The 23,047-nt window shown below is 38.3% G+C and overlaps 1 protein-coding gene across 9 annotated transcripts in view; it reads left to right on the forward strand.

The window, feature by feature from the left end:
• Bckdhb (branched chain keto acid dehydrogenase E1 subunit beta) overlaps nt 1-23,047 on the forward strand; it is a 178,280-nt gene that overhangs the window by 115,112 nt on the left and 40,121 nt on the right. For 8 of the 9 annotated variants that reach the window (XR_005874734.1, XR_005874736.1, XR_005874735.1 and 5 more), the window contains one exon: nt 12,710-12,796. The exons of the other annotated variant lie outside the window; for it this stretch is intronic. Coding sequence is in view for 4 of the 8 variants with exons in the window: in XM_021229328.2 (XP_021084987.1) it covers nt 12,710-12,796 (87 nt within the window). In the remaining 4 variants the exon portion in view is untranslated. The remainder of the gene's footprint in view (nt 1-12,709; nt 12,797-23,047) is intronic. 9 annotated transcript variants of the gene reach the window in all.

Consider the following 23,047-nt stretch of genomic DNA (forward strand, 5'->3'; position numbering starts at 1 on the left):
ACTCCTTTGACGAGACAATTAATTGTGTGCTCTGGCTTGAGGGCCTGAGGACAGTGGCTCTTCTAGGCAGACACTGAAGTGATTCATTGCTTTGCGTTCAAAATCTTAGTTTCTTTTGTCTTACTGTGTGCTCCCATCCACAAAAATATGCAGAGAGAAAATACACACACATACGTGGATTTTACATATAATACTATATACTGTGTTAAGTGTCTTGTGTAGAGAAACACACACACTCACACTTGTTTTTGCACTATATCTTATAAGTCAAGGAATTAATTCATTATGCACAGGAATAATGCACACTTTAAGAATTGCAACTCTGCCATAAACACATCCCCTATTGTCTCAAGCTTTTCATTTAAAATTTTGGCTGTATATGCGTGTCTTTCATATTAACTTTTTTTTTTAATCTGCACTGAGCTCCATTTTCTTTGATAATTTGTTTCCCCTTGTGGATTCAACCATCCCCTTTCATGTTTGAAACAGAGCACAGCACAGTGACAGATGAGTAGTACCTGGAAGCTTCTGGTCGCCTCTGGTAGGTAGTCATCTAGGGATGAAAGGCCAGTTAGCTGAGCTGATGTCTCACGCGTTGAGGAATTTGAAGGGACTTTATTGTTTGCTCAGGCTTACAGAAAACCAGTAGAAATTTGACTTTGATTTCAAGTAGGGGGCCTGGCAGGATTTAAGACATTTCCTTGTTTGCTAAAAAGCATCTTAGGGGGAAGAAATTTAAAACCTTACTTTTTCTTAAAAAACAAATGAACAAACAAACAAGTCAGCTTGTAGATATCTATTCATTGTTAGCCTTCCTGTTATTCTGTTGAATAAAGCTTTCTGAAGCAGCAAAAGATGGATACAAAGCCTCTAAACTATCGATCAGAACCTGGAGTGCAGCAGCATGGTTGAGCTACCTTGATGCTGCTGTGTCTTACCTGAGCTGGGGCAGCAAGGGGCTTTCTTCCTGGTTAGGTGGCTGTCTCTTAAGCAGTGACAGTGTCCTGGTGAGAAGAGAAGACAGGCAGTGTGGATATTTACTCTTCAAGTGCTATTTGACAAGAGTTAGTTTCAGAAAAGCAAGTTTAGTGGCACTCATACATTGCTGTCTCTGATGTGCAGACTGACACAAGCATCAGTTTCTACCTGTATTCCCAAACTCTTTGGGTTCTGAGTCCTTCCCAAAGTCCTTACTTCCTTTTCCCAGGCTGGAATGACTTTTAGCTTGTTTGCATGTGTTCTTTCAATACAACACCATTCTTATAAGGAGTCCTGGGGGCAGGGATAGTGTCATGTTATCAGGGAGACTAGGAATAGAGAATGCCAGGTACTGCCAAGATCTTTACCTGTCCATTGTCTTGACAACTTTTCTGTTTTAGCCTTATGAGCATAGGGAGTATGTTTACTCTGAACTATATTAAAACCTGGTAGTGAAGACAGTAGAAACAGTTCATTGATTTTTTTTGATACTTCTTCAAAATCTAAGACTAAGGGAAAGACATGAATAGAATTTTTCTCCTCATTTTCTCTTTTTATATAGTCAAGGGCCCAAACCCAGGGAATAATGCTACCTACTTATAGTCTGAATCTTCTCAAATCAGCCAATGTATTCTCAAGACAGCCCTTAACAGACATCCACAGGCCAATATAATCTTTACCTCATTAAGACTCTAGCCATGTGTCAAGATAGTGGCAAGTTGACATTTAAAGGTAACCATCTTGCTGAGCTACATGCATAGGGGTTTATATATTTAGCTTGGGCACACATAAGTATTTTAAATGTAATTTAAGTTTATAAAGTAGTTTTGAGAATTTTGTCTGTCAAAGGAATTTAGACTTGTTATGTGACAAAACCTTTCCTGGGGATATGGAATACAGATGTCTACTCACTCCAGACAGGGAACCCATGGCAGACCAAAGTATGGATACCATCAAAATCCAACTTGATGACCCAGTGAATTTTGTTGTAGTTACTTACAGAAATATGGGTGAGAGGTTACTGACAGGAGCAGACTTGGAGCTGCATCTGTCTTTGGGACCTACACCAGCATGAATGACAGCTCACAAGAGCTGAGAACCTGGAGCACACTGCACAGCCTGCAGGTACTTCAACAGGATGGAGAGAGTCCTTTCCAAGTGGCTCAGTTATTGTAAACCTCTTACAGGAAGTTCGGCTGGTTTCTGCTTCTTCAGGCAGCTGGTCTGGTCTCAAAGCTTTCTTTACAGCTTTTTGACTTTGAGAGGCTTCTTTGCAGCTCAGCTTTTATTATGTACTCTGTCAGGGATGGGCCTAGTGACTCTGTTCATCTTCAGGGACTTCCTAAAGCTACTTTGAGTTGTTTAACTTCTTAAGGAGTTTCCCTGCAGGATGGAATGCTTCAGTCTCAGGGGAAGCTATTACAGAACACCAATGAAAATGCATCTCACCTACTGAAGACATTTAGAACAACAACAACAAAAAAGACATTTTTGTGATGCGGGGACCTAGGTTTGACTTCCAGAACTTCCATGATGGATCTTAACTGCCAGTAGCTCCACTTCCAGGGGACTCTGATGCCCTCTTCTGACCTTCAGGGTCCTATAGATAAAAGGGTAATAAAAGTAGTTTTATGTTACAAGTACTCTTCCTGCCAGCCACCTGGGTCCCAAGCTGTGTCAGCTCCCAGGTAACATATGAAACACTATATTAATTATGAAGCTGTTGGCCATTTGCTTGGTTTTTTATTGGCTAGCTCTGACTTAATTATTAACCCATAACTGCTAATATATATTTCCATAAGGACTTATCTTTCTGAGGACACCCTCCTGACGCGTCCTTTCCTCCTGGGAGATCACATGGCGACTCTCTTCTTGACTACATTCCCCAGAATCCTCTTTGATTCCTAGTCTCACCTGTCTAGCTTCCCTATTGACCAACAGTGCTTTATTAATCAGCCAGTAGGACTACATAGACACAAGGACTTCCTCTATCAGTTTTATACAATTTTAAGTTATGTGTAGTACACCTGTGAGTGTACTCGTGTGTGCTGATGTATGCGTGTGTGTGCGCGTGTGCATATGTATGGGTATCCTCATAGGCCAGAGGTGTAGGATATCCTAGAGCTGGAGTGAGGGTAGTTGTGAGCCATGTGACCTGGGTCCTGAGAAGTATGCAGGTCTGCTGCAGGAATAGTTAATCTTCTGAACTCCTTGAACCATCTCCCCAGCCTGGACACTCTGGGCTTGGCGGTATCCATTGTCAACTGCTCTTATATCTGATTTTATTAGACCTTCTCTCTCAATGAGTGTTGAGCTGGGGGCTAGAGGATGATTACCTTTTCCAATAGGAGGCTCTTATCTTCTCTGATCCTTTGTTTTGTTCTCTCAGTTTCCAGTTGATTCCTGCTAGCCTGATCTATGTCATAGTCTGCTGTCTACTGCTTTGGAAGGTGCTCTGTTCTCTTCCTAAGCATTCAAAGTATCTGGTTAGGTTGTCTGGAATGTCTGTCTTTTTTCTCTTGGATGCAGAAACCCATCGATGCCATTAAAATCTTTTTCTTAGATTATAATTACATAATTTCCCCCTCCCCTTTCCCTTTCCTCACATAAACCTTCCCATGTGCCCAACTCCTACTTGCTTTTTTTCAAATTTGGGGCCTCTTTTTCTTTAATCATTGTTACATATACATGTGGTGTATGTGTGGTGTGTGTTTGTATGTGTCTGTATTTCTAAATATATAAATACAACCTGTTCCACTCACGTAATGCTGCTTGTATGTTTAAGTTTTTAGGCTGACTATTCAGTATTGGGTAACCGATTGGTGTGGCTTTTCCCCGGGGGAGACTATTTCTCTGCAGTATTCATTAGTTGCCTATAGTTCTTTTTCTAGGGTTGAGGTCTTTTGAGTTTTTCCCTGTGCATATTACATGTCTATATTTGCATTCTTGTTGAGGCATCTTTAGGTAGCCATGTTGGAGATACCTCATGGTGTAGCTTCTGATATTTCAGGAGAGAATCTCACAGAAAACTTCCTCTGGCTCTTTACAGTTTTACAGTCTGTCCCCTCTTCTGCAATGTCCTCTGAGCCTTAGGTGCAGGAGTTGAGTTGCAGATGTTTCATTTGGGACTGGGCTCCGCAACTCTGCATTTTGATTGGGTGTGGGTTTTTGTAATAGTTGCCATCTGTTGCAAAGAGAAAATTTCCTGATGAGTGGTAAGAACTACACTTATCTGTGGGTGTAAGGACAAATACTTAGAATGTTGTTAAGGATTAAGCTGGTTTAGTAAAAGGGCAGTTGTAGGTTCTCCTCTAAAATCCATGTTTTCGCTAGCCCCGGGTAGTTGGTTACATTTCCAGGACTTCCTTCTTTCTGATCAGTTCCTATGGAAAGTGAGGAAGGGAGATGGTCTTCTCTGAATATTTTTACCAGTCCATGCCCATGAAAACATTATACCTAGAGAATTAGAAATCAAACAGGAAATTATTGACATTGCTGGAAATAAAATTTCCTGAAAAAATTGCACCTTATAAACTGATTAAAAATAGTGAATCGTCTTGGTAACTATCATCACATAGTACTAATTTGTCAGTAATATTGAGTTTTCAGACTATAATTCTTGGACTCCAAGTTTTCATGCCTCTGTGTTACTTTTTCTTTCCAATAGTAGGTAAGTTCTGTGGGCACATGATACTGTCTTTGCTGAAGGGCTTCTTTCTCTTAGCCCATCTGTCACAGTAACAGTTTACCTCTATGGCCCTTGTTTAAAGAAAATACGAAGTTTTTATAGTTTACTCCTATACTGTATTTGTTATATAAGCTTAGTCTGTAGTTTTGCAGAAACATTCTTGAAGTTCACCTATAATTCTGTTTGCATCCAAGAAAGATCCAAAAGAATTTTTAGCCTTGACCATGGTTTATCAACTACACATGATTTTCATTTTGTAATGTACTAAAAATCCATTTATTCTAATAGAGTTGGACCAAGTTTTAGGAAATTAAACCGTTTATCCATGGTGATGCAGAAGTGTAGCCATGTTTATACTTTTTGCTCATTTTGTGGAGAAGTATTACCTTGGTAGACAACCAGTTGGCTACCTCGAGAATTGTACCCTTGATACATGCTTAGATCAACCATGTAAAATCTAACTGGCTGATGCCTTGGTTTGGGTTTGGGTCACTTTCTTAGTTTTCACGTTAAGCTGGGAGCCCGGTAGATGATGTCAGCTTCTACCAGTTATGATGGCCAGACGTAGTATTTCCCATTTTCAACACTTGAGAAAAGTTTGCCAAATGGGGAAATATGAATTGCAAAGAGAAGGCGTTAGTAATTGTTATTTTAAGGAGAGAAAAATAGTCTCTTTTCTTTGCTGTTATTTTAGAAAAGGACAAGGGTGTTGAAATTCAAAATTCTTCAAAGATTTTCTGAACAAATGAACTTCATTTTAATAGCAGCTTTCTTTCTTTCCTTTTAATCTACTGTTTCTTAAAACTGTCTTTAAAATTCTTTGTTTATAGAGGGAATCTTTTCCCCTAGGAAGTTGTAGCAATTGAAGTTATAACCCATTGGGGACCTTAGTTAACTTTCTTGTTTTCCCCAGTACTAGCTCATGACTCAAGATGTTGTTTTTGATATGAGCTAGTGTCCTTTGGAATTTATACAACATTAAAAGTTTATTGAGAAATTACATAAATACTTAAATAAAATGGTGAGGAAAGTGATTTTTCTGGTTTACACTAATGTCCTAAGCTTTCTTGATTGGCATTCAGTGGCTCTAGTTACTGGCACTGGTGGAACAGACCTGAGTCTCAGTGGGTTCTGTGTCATGGAACAAGCTTGCACTGCTTTTATGGAGAGTGGACACCCTCTGTTTATTTGTTATGACTGAGGTTTTGAGTAGCTGGCTGTCCAGTGATGGTTTTCAGGAGGGAAGGGCTGTCATGGACAGTCAGTCTAGGAAAAGATTAATATTGGAGACATTAGGGGAAATGTTTATATGTATTTGTTTCAAAATGGTGAAGAAACCCGAGTAGATGATGATTGTTTAAGGATAAAGGGCATGGTGAACAGTAGAGGCTTTCCCATCAGGATAGCCTTGTCTGGAGCAGTTTTCTTGCTGTCCCCAAAGGGACCAGTTTAAAAAGTCATGTGTGGAGGTCTTCCTGTTAACAGAAAAAAAAAGAAGAGGCAAAGGACTTGAATAAATATTTTTCTAAGGAGAGTATACAATGTCTAGTAAGCATTAGAACTCAAGCCATTCTTAGTGGATATGTGAAATGCTGCAGCATTGGTAAGTGTGGGGTTCTGCTACAATCCAACCATTCTACTTCTGGGTTGGCAGAGGGCAGAGCAATGAGATCTCTTGAGTTCAAATTCAGCCTGTTTTCAAACCCTACTGAGAAAATGATAAGCACATGATAACATTGAAGTTACAAGAAAACATAAGCAGTTGCTACTTCAGTCTTGGAAGAGTTCTTTTGGCAGAAAAAAAGAAAACATTGTTCCTTCGATTTGGTTAAGATTTGTGTGATGCTTAAGCAAACTGGACAAATGTACACAATAAAACACTTTAAAGCCAAGGTACTCACATACTTTCCCACACTTAACTGCATGTCTAAAAATATCCACTACAGTGTCTTTACTTCGTAGTGATCTTTTGTCAATTGGAAAAAGAAAGTTTGTGTTTAGTACTAACCTTGTGTTTGTATATTTGCTTTAATTATATATAGGCACATAAAATAGAAATGTATTTTGCTTGGAGTAGGAAAATGAGGTGGGGTGTGCTGGCCATTAGTCTTCTAGGATTAGGGCCATTGGAGGTTTGTTTTCAGGGTTACCTTTCACTTCCTTTATAACAGCAGGGTCCTTCCTTAGAGACTAGACTATTGGAGACTTCAGAGTGAGAACAACTCTGTTCATATATTTAAAATCAGTGCAACACAATGTGCTGAACACCCTCAAACTCAGCTGCAGCTGTGTGTTACATATTTTGGTTAGAGATGGAATATTACTTAGATAATTTCATGGTGCTGAATTCATGTATTTGTTGGAGGAGTTAGAATAGAGCTCCTTCCTCAATAAAAAGCAACATTTCTCAAAAGGAAAAGACAAAGCAAAAACAATAACAAAAAACACACTTAAATAAAATTTTAAACTGCTATGCTTTAATAATGTATGTATGTTTCCCCAAACAACATTAAATGAGCGCATCAACCCATTTCAATACATAATGTGCCATGCATTATGTTCTGACTTGTGTTGAGAACATGGTGTGCTGGGTAGGACAGCTGCAGGGAGTTGCGAAGTAAATCAGTAATATCTTTAGGAGGGATGTAGCAATGTGTGCCACCTGGATCCTGTTCTTTGAGGCTTGCCCCTGTATCTTCGTTTTATGAAAGGTCCTAGTATTGTCAGATGGAAAAATCTGATAAACCGAGAAAGTATCATGGAGTTTAAAGCAAGAGGAAATCCAGCTTGTTGTGAGGACCAGGCAGGATGGAGAGACGGGTCTCCAGACAGGGTCGAGTGTCTGCTGGTTTAGGGAAAGGCAGAGGTAGAAGAGCATAGCTCATGTTCTCAGGGTAGCCTGGGCTCACATGCTTGGGACTTAGAGGGCAGCGTAAACGCTAACTGCAGAGGTAAAGGCTGTCTGGCACCAGCAGGCTTACCCAATGTATTGGGAAGTAGTTTTTAGAATCATGGGCTCTTATAATTTTGTCAGAATTGATTTTCTAGAGTTCTTCAGGATTTTCACCGTGATTTTCAAAATAATGGAAGAAAATGAACCATGGAGAGTGTCTGAGAATTTCACAACAGTGCATGGAAGGGGCGTACTCTTCTGTCTTCCTCCTTCAGCTGTCATTGTTTCTGCTTGTGCCTTTACCCCCTTTCCCACAGGGGTGACAAAGCCGCAGGGATTCAGTTTTTCTCAGTTTACACTACTCTCCTACAATATTAAATATTTGTAACCCTGCCAGCACTATCTTTGCCAAAATGGACTTTTTAGAACTCTCCCTGGAGCTCTAGACGGCTCTTTTTAGTGTTGGTATTTCTCCAGTGGAACACTGGCCAGTGGTCCAGTCATGTGCAGCAGGCATGCTGATAAATACTGGCTTCCAGGCATCTAGTGATACATTTGTCAGCCTGTGACTAATTGTATTTTTTTTTTTTTGCCCCCATTTTCTTCTTTTCGGTCTGTGAAATGTGTTTGGCTACTATACATGAAAATGTTTCAAAAATACTTACCTAATTCATTCACATTGATATTTGAAGCTCATCGATACTGTGTCATTAACAAATTCTAGATTGTGTAATTACTGAGTAACATGTTCCATAAGTGAAATGCGTTATGACTTCGCCAATCATTGTGGTTGCTGGTGAAGGCTGGCTTCGGTGTTTCATTTGCTGTCCTCATCTTTATACTCTGATAGGAACTGATAAATTGCCTATCCAGAATATTACATTCTTACTGCATCTTGCTCATCTTGGTGCTGGTAAGGTTTGAATTGCCTCTAGGGAGAAGTTTTGCTATATATTTTGTGTAAGAAATAACACACACACACCCCATTCTGAATGCTGGTGTTGTACTTCCAAGTATATGCAAGCTTAATGGTCTGCCTGTCTGTGTCATTTTCTCCTGGTATGACAGCTTAATAGTTTTCCTGATTGGATTGTGTTAAATCTTTAAAGACTACCTTCACTAAAACATATGTCCAGCATTCGGGCAGCCAGCGTCTGCGTGACCATTTTCGCGGAGTACAGCTTAGCTTTGCAGCGACTGGTGTTTTGTTGCTAAAGTGACATTAGCCTGCATGTATGACATATCACAGGGGATCTATATATAGGTATGAAATTTATGCTTTACTCTAACAGCTAAAAATGGCTTTAAATCAACAGATAAAAGCTATGTTAAATTCCACTGATTTGGAGTTTTACTTCAAACCATTGCAGGGTGTACTGAGGTGTACAAATGGATTTTGTAATAGTGTAAATATATAAAGATGGCGTGTGCAGTATCTGTAAACATTTGTTGTCATAGGGTTTGATCTGACTTGCTTGGAGTGTCTCCCATATTCAGACTACTCTGTTAGCTGTCATGTATAGATAGGCTTAGCTTCTCACCATTCCTATAGATGCAGGTGGGGGAAAAGTCATAGATCACAAACCAGGATTCCATCTGAACAGGGCGTCGTATTTTTCTGTAACCTCCTCGTCCCCATTTTGTTTGCCTCTCCTCTCCTGTGGACAGGAGGCTACTGGTCTCAGGTGTAAGATCTTGAAGTGGTGAGGAACCTTTTGGGGGGGACAGCCTTTAAGGTTTTAACAGGCGAGGAACAGATTTCCTATTTTTGGAATATGGAGAAATATGGGGAGAAGCTTTTCACAGACCTAATCTTTAATTGGCTTAAGCCTTTGCTGGTGCCATTTGTTGCCTCTGACTCAGCGGTACCCCATGTGCCACAGACCATAATCCAGGGGCAGTTTTTAGTGGTAAAAAGTTGGGGAAGCAGGAACTGGAAAATCCAGCCTGTGTGATTTTTCCTGGCTTTGATTGGTTTAGCTTTCATATTGAAAAGTTGTTTAAACACTTGAATTTCTTTTAGACGGGTAATACTTCTCACAGATGGGAACTTGACAGCTTTAAGCCTCTCTTTCTTTGGAAGAAAAGTATTATCATGTCTGTTGTTTTGTATTTTAAGATAGTTAATAACAACCACCTTTGGAAAACACTGTACTAATTTTAAGGGAGTTCAGGGAAGTGCCAACTTTGTAAGGAAATTTCTAGGCAGTTGTGTGTTTTAAGGTTTATCTAGGTTTTTGTATGATCATTGAAAATTAAACTTGATTTTAACAGATATTTATTTGAACCACAAATGATAAAATTCTGTTTTCTAAATTTGGAGTAACCTCAATATTGATCACAATATTAATAAAATGAAAATAATAAAATGGGATAGGAAAAACAATTTAGGAGTCTTAGCAAATTAAAAATGTGAATGGTGAAAAGCATATGCCACATTGGGTTTCTGTTCTGCCTCATGAAATGATTGAACTATATTCAGATAATCAAATAGATGTTAATTCTTAGGGAGTATGGCTGAAAATAGCAGTGTTTCTTCTTTATTTTATACATGTAAATGATTTCCAGGGGTCAGAGATATTTTTAAGCATAAAAAGTGAAACTTGACTACTTTCTAAATTAAGTGAATTAGTGGGCACAAAATCCGTGGTTCAGAGCAGGGGCCCTGGTAGTGTCTGTGATACTTGTGACTGATAATTGCTTCTGTATGCCTCTTCTTTAAATGCTCTCTTTGTATGAGTGCAAGCTGGCATCTCCACGCATCCAAAGTGAAGTTATGTTCTGTTTCATCTGCCCTCTAGTTCTTGGTGTTTCAGGAATTTCTGGACTTGCTTCTAAAGTTCTGATAGCAATATCCTCTATCTGAGAATGACAGCACATTTTATGTTAGGCACAGTCAGAGACATGGGACTTGACCCTCTATTTGTCACTGTCTGAGCTCCATTGTCTTGAAGTCTCAGCAAGGAGCTTCGCATGGGTTCTGCTTGAACAGACCTCTAAGAAGGTGGCAGGTGGAGGCTGGCTTCCAGTGATTGTAATGTAGCCATTCGCTCCTGCAGTCTGTGACCCAGGGGTTCCTCTGTTTTCGAAAGAAATCCTGTGATACTATTTAAAACAATTCTATTTCGTGAGGAGATTATGACCATAGTGATTTGTTAATTTAGCATTAATCCATAGGTTTTTCCTTTATTTACTTAGACTTACTGAGAATATTTTCAATAGCCTAAATGATATAAGATGATGCTTAAGTTATCTTGCATGTGCCTCCTTAACTACCATATTTCAGGAAAAACAATTTCTGATCATGTAGAAGGAATATTTCTAATAAAATACACATTTAAAGGGGTATGTGTCTCATCACTTTTTCACAAAAATGAGCTATCGTCCTTCAAGTTGCTTATTTTTCTAATTAACTTTGGACATCTTTTCATGTTGTCAGACTTTTCTGCGGCCTCACAGTGCTCTATGATGTGGGGGTACATCTGTGTAGCCATTTTCCTCCTGAGGGATGCTCAGAAGGTCTTGATTCTGTATACATGCATATCATGCTGCTTGAAGTGTCAGAGTTGGAAACACTTCTCCTATATCATTATATATATATATGCATTTATGTATATACATGCATTTATCATCTGCATTTCTCCTACATCATAGATGTCATGTCTGTCTGCCTATCTGTTTTCTAATCTCTCTCTCTATGTATATTTTTTTCTCTTTCCCCACCTAGAGTTTTAGCTCTGTAGGTTGCTGGAACCATAGACCCTGATTGCTTGTTGGATTTCAATGTTTGTTTTGAATATTGTCATTTGATCTTGGATAGTTCCAAACCTGATTTATAAAGGACAAGTACATTACATGGAATTTTAGGATAAAAGCAGCATGTTTGGAGAACTCTCTCATTCTGACCTGTTAGACGTTAACCTACAGCATCCAGCTTGGGTGGTGTTACCCTGACAGGACTCTGTGTGGCAGAGCTCTCACAGAGTTCCGTCAAGCAAATGGATTGCTCAAGCTAATTAACCAAGGCAGAAACATCATGTTTGTCTTTTTGTTATTATAGAATGTTTGTGTGCCATCATCTCTAGGCTAGCACACTGAAGTTTAATTGTGATTTTAAAAAATGTCAAATTGCTGCCGCCATAGAAAGCCAAATGCCAGTTCTTCAGGCTGTCAAGTCATTGGGAGTGGTAGTGTTTTGTAATGCTGTTCTTACCATCTTATGTTCTTTTGTCACTACTTAATAACTATAGTGACTTACTTTGGTTGTGGGTCCTGCCCAGATCTTGAGGCTTAACATCTGTTGGCTGAAGCTGCACCCATTCTCTTTGAATTCTAAACTAGAATTGCCCAGATTGAGTGAAATCCATTCTTGTAGACGTATCTTTTTCTTGAAGATTTCATTTAAAGTTCATAAAATAGTAAAGTTTTTAAAGATGAGTAATAACATTAATAGCAATTTAGAGAAGAATCTACTCTTCTCTGACAATATGATTTAATGTATTTTAAGTAATAACTTGTCAATTTTAGTAGTTTTTCCTCCCAACGTAGCTGCCATTCCTGCTATGATAATATAGCCATGCCCTTGGATTTGTTTGTACCTAGTCTATTATGCTGTTGTAAGGCACCAAGATTACATCATGGTGACACTTTCGTGTTAAAGTGTCACTGGGGTCCTTTACCAGATTTTAGTGCCCATATGAAGACTGTATGGTGTTATTCATGCTGGTTTCCCTTTTTGACAACCAATATTTAAGATTATTGTTGCATGTACTTATGTGTCATATGCCCCCAACCAAAAAAGCATTTCAAGTTTTAAAGTAAAAAGATGGGAAAAAATCATATGAAACAGTTACTCACTTATAACAAAAAATATCCTATAAAATAGGCATGCGTTTTAAATTATATACTACATGGAGTTATAAATCTCATTTTTCTTTCAAGCTAAGATTATACGCTACATTAAAATTTCTTGACAGTACAAAAATCCACCCAATTTAAAGGCATTTGTAAGAACTTACTACACATAAAATCAGCTTACTGCTTTTTATTTACGGAATTTAAGCAGTTTGTTTTTATTAGTGAATTAAAAGGCCATCATATGCTTCAAATATGTGTCTTCTTCAACATCAGGTTCCCCTTTTCTCTTTCAGTCCGTGGTCAAAACCGGGCGACTGCTGATCAGCCACGAGGCTCCCTTGACTGGCGGCTTTGCCTCCGAGATCAGTTCCACAGTCCAGGTAGAGTAATACCGTGCTGACTTCCACCTTTGTGTGGTTGTGCGTGTCTGTTCCAGAAGGAAAGATTGCTGATCGCCAAATTCTGAAGTACGAACTTTTGGAATATGTACATTTCCCACTGAGACGGTCCCGTCCCTCAGCTAATGGTGTAATTACAGCCCCAAAGAAGACAATTTAAATTAATCAAAGTGGAAGACAGCCCTTTGTGGAAGAAGAAAAACTTGAGATGAATTGAATAAAATAATTTGTGTTTGCTACCTTACTAGGAAAAGGGAACTTCTTAACATATTAACCCAGTTATTCCCTCATAATAAAATTTAATGTTGTTATGAAATAGGCGGGTTATGAAATTCATCTTAAAAGTTTATAGTACTCATCCTTTAATCTGTCAAAAGTAGCTAATTTCAAAATACGAATCAGTTTAATTAGTAATCAGTGTGGGGTGTTACTGGAAGTACTTGAGAAATGAATTTAAACACTTTCATTTTTAAAATGTTCACTTAAGATATTCCGTAATGGGGAAAATCCCTTTGAAGGGGATTTTACTTCACATTTTTTATTCATATGTGTCATAAATAGGTACCATGTAAAGAAATTATAGTTTTCCATATTTTTAAATTTAAACTTAAGTATTCAAAAGTAAACTACATGGCATTTTGAACTCAGAATGTCTTTACATTTTGTAATGCTTTTGTTCTCTTTTCAGGAACCACAATTCTTAAATTATTAAAATATGTCTATGTAGAGAATAAATAAGCATGGTATTAATAGTTTCATAGAAGTTACAGTGAAAGAACGATGCTGTAAATTTAAAATTTCTATCCAACAAATGACTTTTTCCAAAAAATAGTTCATGTGCTAGTTAGTTAAATTACATAAATTTTTAAAAATAATAATGTAAAACTGATTTGAACAAAATATTTTAAAAACTAAATCTAAGTAACAATTATATACCATGAAAACGAAGTTATATATATTGTCTATAGCTACTGAAAAGTTGAAAAAAGTGAATGTTTGAGTTTTGTCAGTGTTTAGATTTTCTGTTTACTTAATACCATTTAAATGTCATAAATACTCGGTTTGCATTATAAACTAATTATTGAATAATACAATGTACCAAATCTTTTTAAAATGAGGCTGTAGGAATCATCACTGTAATACCAAGATGTTGTTTCAAGGCAGAGGCAGAATTGGCAAAAGAAACTGCTTTTTCTGACTCCTGATAACTCTGTAGTGTATGTACTGACGCTTCCAGGAGTAGGATGATTGTGGCCGACAGGAACCCTAACAACCCACTACTTGGATAATAAGCTCATGGCTTATGCCAAATGTCATTTACATATAATTGTACAAGGGAAACAAGCAGAAGGTAGTTGTACTTGGAACTTGTGTCTCTTTGTAAAGATTTCTTCCTCCGGGCTTGCTTTTAAAATGTGGTCTCTATTGGTAGGCTGCCGTAGAGGCTAATACTAGTTTTCAGACTGGAATAGACTTAGAAAGATGATCTAATCTGGTGTATCTTGATTTTGAATAATATGTGGACTCATATTTATGGAAAAATGACTCTCCAGCCCTACGAATACATTAGCAAATCCTCTTTTCAAAAACACAGGGTTAGGAATTTAAACACTGCCATTGCAACTTGCCAGCACCAAAAAATCACAAAGCCTGTGTCATAGTCATGTTCTGAAAATGTGAGATAATTTTTGGTGGTAAAAGTTGACAGAGAGATTACCCACTGTGTAATCATATTTGTACCATGACATGAATACAGCAAAGCAAGACAGCTTGGACCACGCCCCGATCCTCACAGACTGAGCACAGGTCTTTAGATGTTCACATGCACCTAGACCTCATAACCTCAACTGGTTCCCTTTTCACCAGATGCCTGTTTGCTACTAAAATGCTGTGACTGACAGGCTTATACAGATGAGAAAGGTCTTGAACTAGGAATTTTGAGTCAATACCGAGAGACTAGGTACACAATCTTTTCTGAGAGTCCATCAGCCCCAAGAAGAACATAGAAATTTTGAATTCATTATACAATTATATGTTTCTATAGAGAAATTCAACTAGTAAACTACAAGGTGAATTAGGTAATATTGTAAAATTTGTAGGGGATTTGCATTTAATGTTTTGGGTAATTAGAATTCTGTTTCATCTTAAGTCAAGTTTTATTTACATAAGCATGGAATACAGAAAATGAATCTAAATAAATCTTAATGAGTGCCTTTTATTGCTTTTACCTATTGGTAAAGAAGATAAAAAAAGGAAGCTAGAGATGCAGGCTTCTCCTTTTTGGGAGTCATGTTTAAAAATAAGTCAAAGTGGTCTCAGCAATTGCTTTATGCACTTGTTCAGCTAAATGAGGTGGGAGCTCTTCAGCCTCCCGCCAGCGAAACCTGGAACAGGTTGCCGATGCTGTGGGTTGTTTTAAATGAAGTCACTGAAGTGAGTTATAGTTGCTTTCACCACATGGAATGATTCATCCTTCTATATTTCTTTTTGATGTTTGAACCTTGTAAGGTTAGAAAACATAAAGTAGGGTTATGGTATTGAAAGTCAACTTTCTTGGCAGAAGAGAAAGGAAACGTCTGAGGAAAACGTTTTCATTGTTGTTGGGGGAAGCAGCTTGAAACTGCAGATGAGAATGGATTCTAGACTTGCTTACTCCTTGCTAAAATATCCAGTTCTTGTTGCATCAAAAAATCTTAAGTTTTATATGAAATGTTTAAGTTACAGCATTGCACCCCACATGTTATTATGTGGAACATACATGACAACTTTTTATAAACTCATGGCTTATTCTTTAAAACTGATTCTAAAATATCTAAAGGATAATTGTAAAATAGCAAAATTACTGTTTTTAAATACACAAAAATCTGAAAACTCTTGGGAATCTGAAAATGTTTCATTTATTTTTAAATTATTACCTATAGTCAAAATAAAAACGCTGAGAATTTTAGTGTCACATAAAAATAGCTTTTTAAGTTTTATAATTGATATTATTAGAAGCTTCAGAGTACGCTACAAAAATTAAATATCTGGCAAAAGAACACCTTGACAATATCTTGGTATTGTTGGAAACATTATTTTTAGTTATACAAATGAAATATGAGAAGAATGAATATAAAATATAGACCTAATTTATTTACAAAACTTTAATTTACAGCAGATGGCTCTTCGGTCAGGCAAGATTTTTAGAGTCCACATCTTCAGTCTCCTCAGAACTGTTTCTTCTTCCGATACTGCCCTTGTATTATTACTTAGCACTATTATAGTTTTGTTGTGAAATAATGCTAAACTCATCAGAAGAATGACTACCTTATGCTGAGTCTGTAGAAGTCATTCACACATTTATTAATAGTCTCTTCTAAAATTCCTATGGATCGAAAAATGCTGATAAGAATTAAAGGAAAGTAACCAAGAACAGTAGATTTAGTTTGGGCATTAAGTGGGAGGCAGAAGCGGCTAAGATCTGGTACATCGGCCCCGCTCTGGGAGAAATTCCGTGGTCCTTCCTTCAAAGGCTCACTGTCTCTTAGCATCTCATTCTACATTTCCATCTGTTCTCATTTTAGGGTGCAGGAACAGTTTTGCTCTCCCCTTTCATTTGACACACGCTGAAACTTGCAGTTCTGAAGATACTGCCTTTGAACCCCGGCGTGTGAAAAAGTACACAGACAATAGATTTTAGATAGTTCATTGACCTTTTTATTATGTGAGCCACGATTTCAGTGTTTGCAGAAAATGAGTTTTATGTCGTGTTTGTGTTCCTCAGCTTTGCACAACCACAGATTTTAAAAAACAATGTCTTTACTGTACCAAAAAAAAGAGCATTAACTTCACCCTTTTAATCACCCTCAAATTAAGTTGTGTTATGTATTTGTGAACCTGGTGTCCAGCACAGTAATTACACATCTAAATGTTCAGAACAAATAGCTGGAGGCACTTTCACAGCTTTAGATACATAACGTGATTCCCGTAAACATTCTAGAAGCCGACCTTTGTCATTAGCTCCCCTCACATTCCCATAATGACAAATCTTCGACTCTGATATAATTGTGTGATAATAAAAAAATAGGCTTTTCTGCGTCTCCCCTCCCCAATTCAATACTTAATAAGAGCGCCAAAAATTTTAGGGATTGTGGTTGCTTGAAGTTTTTTTTTTTTTAAACACATGGAAGTAATAACTTTGCAATAGAGAGTCCAACTGGAGAAGATGGTAACTTTCCATACCATTGTTTTTATCCTTTCTGTGAGGTCTCCTTGCTGAGAATAAGACCTGTTACACAAACAGACAGACAGACACACACACACACTTTTGTAAGATGATCGGATTCTGATAGTTTGGATGATTTTTATAGACCCTGCATGGATCACTGTGTGAAAGGAAAGTTTCGTAGCTTTTAGAAGAAGGAATTTTGACTTTCTTACTGTTTCATGTGAGAAAGGTTGGTTTGGCATTTTTTTTCCCTTATAAAACCATTACTACCAAAAGTATAAATACTGTATTTAAGCATGTCAGTAAAAAGAGAACAGATCCTAAAGATTTTGAGTTTTTGCTACTGTGATAAATATATCATGTTGATCAATTAAGAGTCATCAAGATACTAATTTGGTGAATAGTTTATTAACGTTGTCATCTCATTTTTTTTCAAAGTGTTTATTAGTGACATGTTAGCAACAGACAAAGCACTCAGGGGAATTGTATCTTGTTGCTAAAAGATGGAGCTGGTCAGCATGTAGTGTTTGACTGTTAGCTAGACTTTGTTTTTGTTTCTGTTTTTTGTTTTTGCTTAAAATTACATGCATGACATGTATTCATATCACATCATATATATATATATTCTAAAATATAAATGAAAAGTGTGCTGGGCAACAGAAATTAAAAATAGAAAAATTTTGCATATTTTATGAAAAATACAGAGCCTTCAAAATTCCAGACAGAAGACCTGTGCTGAAATAACTGATCAACCCTCAGCCTCAGGCATTGTCTGCCTTCTCCCAGACAGAGGGGGCTGCAGCCAAGTCCAGCTTGGATGCTTGTGTTCCCATACTAATCTTATGTAGATATCATAGACACAAGTGACTGGATTAGGATGCCAGCCATGTAGAATGTGATTAGGTCATGAGGGTGGTCCCTCATGAATGGGATTGGTGACTCTCAGAGGCTTGCCCGTTCGTCTATCACACAGGGAGACAACCAGAAGGTAGTTAGTTCTCAGTGAGTGGTTTTTGTGGCCATAGATAGCAGTCACATCTGAATCTCCCCGGATTGCACTGAGCATGGGTCTGCTCAGGAGTATCTGGAGTGAAGTCCCCATTGCTCTCCGGCCCGTTTCTCCCTGTCTTCTGTGTGCTCATTTCCCATCCCCTGCCTTCCCTGCCCTCACTCTATTTTTTAGGGGACGGGGCAGTCTTAGCAGTTTGCATGGCTGTTCTTGGACTCTTCGTCTGTGACCTACTGTTGTTGAGCTTTAGACATAAAATTCCTTCTCCTTGCTCATTTTTTGAGGTGATAGAAAATATAATGAAGTGATTTATCTGGGAGGATTTAAATGGTAAAGAGTGAGAATAGGGGAGGAAGGGAGGGAATGGGAGAGGGACCTGGAACTGACTTGTGAGGCAACCTTGTTTCTTATCCAAATTTAAACTGGAAAATAAAATTAAAAAAAAAAAGAGTGAGAATAGGAAGCAGTGAATATGGGGTTTTTGTCAGCTCGTGGAAACCAGCTTTGCTCAATGTGAACATGCGCTTCCTGAAGCTTTTGGTGGGCTTTTTACTTCTTTTCTCCAACCTCTCTCCCCTTATCGCATTCTTCTCTTTAGTTTTTCAACACATCAAGTTGCCCGCCCTCGGCTTGAAAACCTCCCAGGATGCTCTTTTATTGCAGCAGGAAGTTGCTTACACAAGACCTAACACAGTGGGTCCAGTTATGTTTCTTGCATCTTTGTGTGATCCCTATGTAAGAAATCACTGACTTTTTTTTTCTTAATTTTTTTCCATTTTATATATTAACCCTAACTTCCCCCTTCCTTCCCTTCTCACACCCTCTCCCCACACCCCCATCCACATCTCAGAGAGGATAAGGCCTCCTTTGTTGGGGAGTCAACAAAGTCTGGAATGCCAAGTTGAGGAAGGACCAAGCCCCTCCCCCCGTATCAAGGTTGAACAAGGTGTCCCACCATAGGGAATGGACTCCAAACAGCCAATTCATGCAGCTGGGATTGGTCCTGGTCCCACTGCCAGCCCTCCCCCAAATGATCAAGCCACATAACTGTCACCCACATTCAGAGGGCCTAGCTTGGTCTCATAAAGGTTCCCCAGCTGTCAGTCCATAGTCTGTGAGCTCTCACTAGCTCAAGGCACTGACCAATTTTTGAGTGGCAATTTGTTCTTGTAAGTGTGTGTGTGTGTGTTTCTTAGTACTTTAGGCAATACCTTAATGTGGGCATTTGGGAGTCCTTGCATTAGACACTTTGAATTTATTAAAAAGAGTAGATGATAAACAGTGATCGAATATATGAAACAGTTAACTAGAGCATTATGAGATTGTAAAATCTTTGACTATGTAATTGATGCGTGGTAGCTAATGTAGCACAAAGGTGAACATAACCCTGGAAATGGAGGTGGATTCAGTCTGGGTCGAAGAGAGTACAAGTCTAGGGATAAGCATTGTTTTCATATGGTTAGAATATGGTATGAAAGGCTGTAGCCTGAGGTAAAGGTTGACAAGTAGGATTTAGAACCCAAAGAATCTTAGACACAATATTAAAGAATTTTTCTGGAAGAAATCTCAGGACTGAGTTGAATTACCTGGATATCAATTCCAATTTTCCCATATACTATGCGTAAAATACATCTTAGAGACTTGGCAAGTAGGACCCAGTAGGAAGTAAAAAATAGTGCAGTGGCACATGATTACAGGATTTTAAGCAGGGGGCTAGTAGATGGGTATTTTCCAGTTTGGAAGGGTAGGATGGAGCAGTTCATTAAAAAACTATGCCTATAATCTAATTGAGGGATTTGAGGGTCTTCATGCCAACCACCTAGAGGTAGGGTTGACAAGAAAGGTGAGTTTTAGAGAGTAGGAGGATGAATTTGAAAGAAAGGTTTGACTCAAGAGAAAGGACTGAAGAAGTTGGTGGAATGTCTAGGAGTCAAAAGAAAACACACTAGGTATATTGATAGGGGTGTGGCTTTACTGAGATAAGAATAGCGTCAGAGTGGTGAGCATGTGAGCCGAGACCTGAAAGCACAAATGCAGATTACTGTTTCAGTGAGGAGAGAAGTGAGGTGTATCACTCCCTCTTATCTGTGATTTCTACCGTTCTCTTATATTTAAGGAAGCCTTGCTTTATATAATAGTATCCCCCTAAGCTCAGTAGTAGCCATGCCTGGGATTTTATTATATGATATTGTGGTAATTATTTCCCCTTGTGATTAAAATGTTATTGCAAATCTCACTGAAGACAGTCTATAAGTCAGACTTTGTCAAAGGTATTCCTATAGAGGAAAGATAGCATATTGTGACTTGGTGCCCTTTGGGACTTTTGGCACCCACTGGAAGATTTATAGAACATTCTGTGAGGTTAAGGAAGGATTGCTGTGGTTAGTTATAGGCTTAATCCTGTGATGCTATTTGCTTAGCAAAGAATGCTGCAACCTCATTGGAATCCCATCTTCACTGCCCTCTCCCCTTCCTTGCTAGCTCATGGAGTCAAACCTTTAATAGCTCTCAGATTTATCTTCCTTTCATTTCCCCCAATAAATTCTAACTGATCCCAGAAAGCTGTAAAGCCCAAAAGACAAACATGGAAAATAGCAGCCACTAAGGTGAGAATTTCCTAACACAATACAAAGAACTTCCCGTCTTCCCTATGTTTGGTAGTGTTGACTGTAGGCCTTTATTATACTGAGGCATACTCCTTTTATTTCTAGTATCTTTAGAACTTTTATGTTAAAGGCATGTTGGATTGTGTCAGTTGGGACAGTATTGTGATACATGTGCTTGGTTATGTGTATATGGCGTATTATTTTGACCCATTTGGATATGTTGGACCATATATATATCATTGGAATGAAGCCATTTTGATCCTAACTTATGATCTTTGTAATATGTCAGTGAGTTTATGGGAGTCAAGCTTCCTGAGTTTAAAAGGGAGGGCCCTTTGCTCTGCAAGTCTGATGCTCAGAGCCATGTAGGGCATAAAGCAAAGACTCAGAAAGTGATTTAAATGAATTGTTTGTGCCCCTATATCACTCTTGGCAATTTATTTGAATATGAGTGACATTCTTAATGGTTTTTTGCTGCACATAAAAATTCCTGTTAGAAAAACTGGTAAGTTAATTGCTTATTTTACATCACCACTCCATTAACAAAAATTCATTGTGGCTTGTGCCTGTAAACACTGGAGTGGACACTGACATTATGTGCTGCCATGCCTCACCTTTCTGAGTTGGGAACATTCAACAGTTTCTTTTGAATAAACTGCAGGAGCTTTTTTTTTTTTTTCTTCTTTCCCTCCGAGTCTAAGGGAGACATTTCTATTTACGTGTTTACCATTGAAGTTTCATAGGCTTGTAGAGTCGGTTATCTGAAGAAAGTCATTCCTTTATGTCATCAATTACAGTGGCTTTTATATATTGGTACCTTTAAATACTTCTTTTAATAACCAAAGAGTTTTATTTTCACCTACTGCTATAGTCCTCAAAAAATCTATGATTTAAAGTATTTCTTTATAGATCAGCTTCCTTGTCAATTTGAACAAAATGCCCAATAGAAATAATGAAAGACGCTTATTCTGGCTCATGGTTCTACAGCAGTGGTTCTCAACCTTCCTAATGCTGTGACCCTCTAATCAAGTTAGGTCCTCATGTTTGTGGTTACCCCCAACCATGAAATTGTTTCATTCCTACTTCATAACTGTAATTTTGTTACTGTTATGAATCATAATGTAAATATCGAGTATGCAAGATATCTGGTATGTAACCCCAAGTGGGACCACGACCCACAGGTTGAGAACCACTGTTCTAGAAGGTTTGGTTCATGGCTTACTTGGCCCCACATACTTGGACTGGAGATCGTGGCAAAAGGAAAGAATGAGAAGAGTCTTTTTTAAACATTTTGTTTCCTGTTTTACTTTTTAAAATTTAAATTAGGAACAAGCATTTTTTTACATGTCAATCCCAGTTCCCTTTCCCTCCCCTCTTCCCCTGCCCCCCACTAGCTCCCAATCCCATCCCCTTTCTGCTCCCCAGGGAAGGTGAAGCCTTCTATGGGGGTCAGGCCAGAAAGCTGAAAAGGGGAAAGTTGCTGTTCTACTGCCCCCCTGCTCCATCTTTGACTTCATCCAGGGCCCCAGCCCACTGGACAGGACTGCTTAGCATAGTTGTGATGAGGTCACTCTTTGAAGCAAATCGTGGTTACTCCTATGTTTTGATAGGTTTAGATTTCTGTCACCCCTCCATTTCTTTTGTGGATCAACTTTAAATTCCCAGCTGATGGTTTTGATAGTATACGAGTTTCCGATTGTCCTTAAATCATTTTTCTCCTGTGTTCTGATATTCTGTACTTTTGATCCAAATACTTCTAAGCAGCAGTTAAAGAAACTGAAATGTAGCTTTGTCTTTCATCTCATTTCTTAACAGTCTCCTGCCTCTGCACTCAGCCTCCAAATTTATACTCTTTATTTCTTTAACCATGCACTTTTCTGGGCATGGTTTCTACCCAAGTGTGCATAGCAGACCATCTTGAATGTATTTTGTGACTAATATTCTAACATCACATAATCCTATAGATTTTATTAAAACCACCTTTCATGCAGCAGCTCCAAAAACGGTTCATGTACATTAAAATAAGTGCTGCACATGTGTTGATAAGGTATTATAGAATATCAAATATGATGGAATGTTTAATTATGTGGGCAGCTAATAACTTAATAAATTAAAGGCAATATTTGTTTTAGCAAGGCCTACATAGTTTAATAAAATAGGACCCAGATTGACCCTTGGGAGCCACAGCAGCACAGGTGTTAGCTTCATTTTTCTGTAGAAAGACGCCATATGGACATGTCTCAAACTGTCCAGAGAACCCCATCTTTTCCCTTGCTTTTTCCGGCCTCCTTTCCTGCCTACTTGTCTCCCCGACCCACCTTTTCCTTCTGCCTTTCTTGACAGTTTCTCCATGCCAGTCTTAGCAAACATGCAAGTCTTTGAAGAGAATTCATAGACCATTTCTCACCACA

The sequence above is a fragment of the Mesocricetus auratus genome, unplaced genomic scaffold, assembly GCF_017639785.1.
Source record: "Mesocricetus auratus isolate SY011 unplaced genomic scaffold, BCM_Maur_2.0 Super-Scaffold_100691, whole genome shotgun sequence".
In the NCBI taxonomy this organism is placed as follows: Eukaryota; Metazoa; Chordata; class Mammalia; order Rodentia; family Cricetidae; genus Mesocricetus; species Mesocricetus auratus.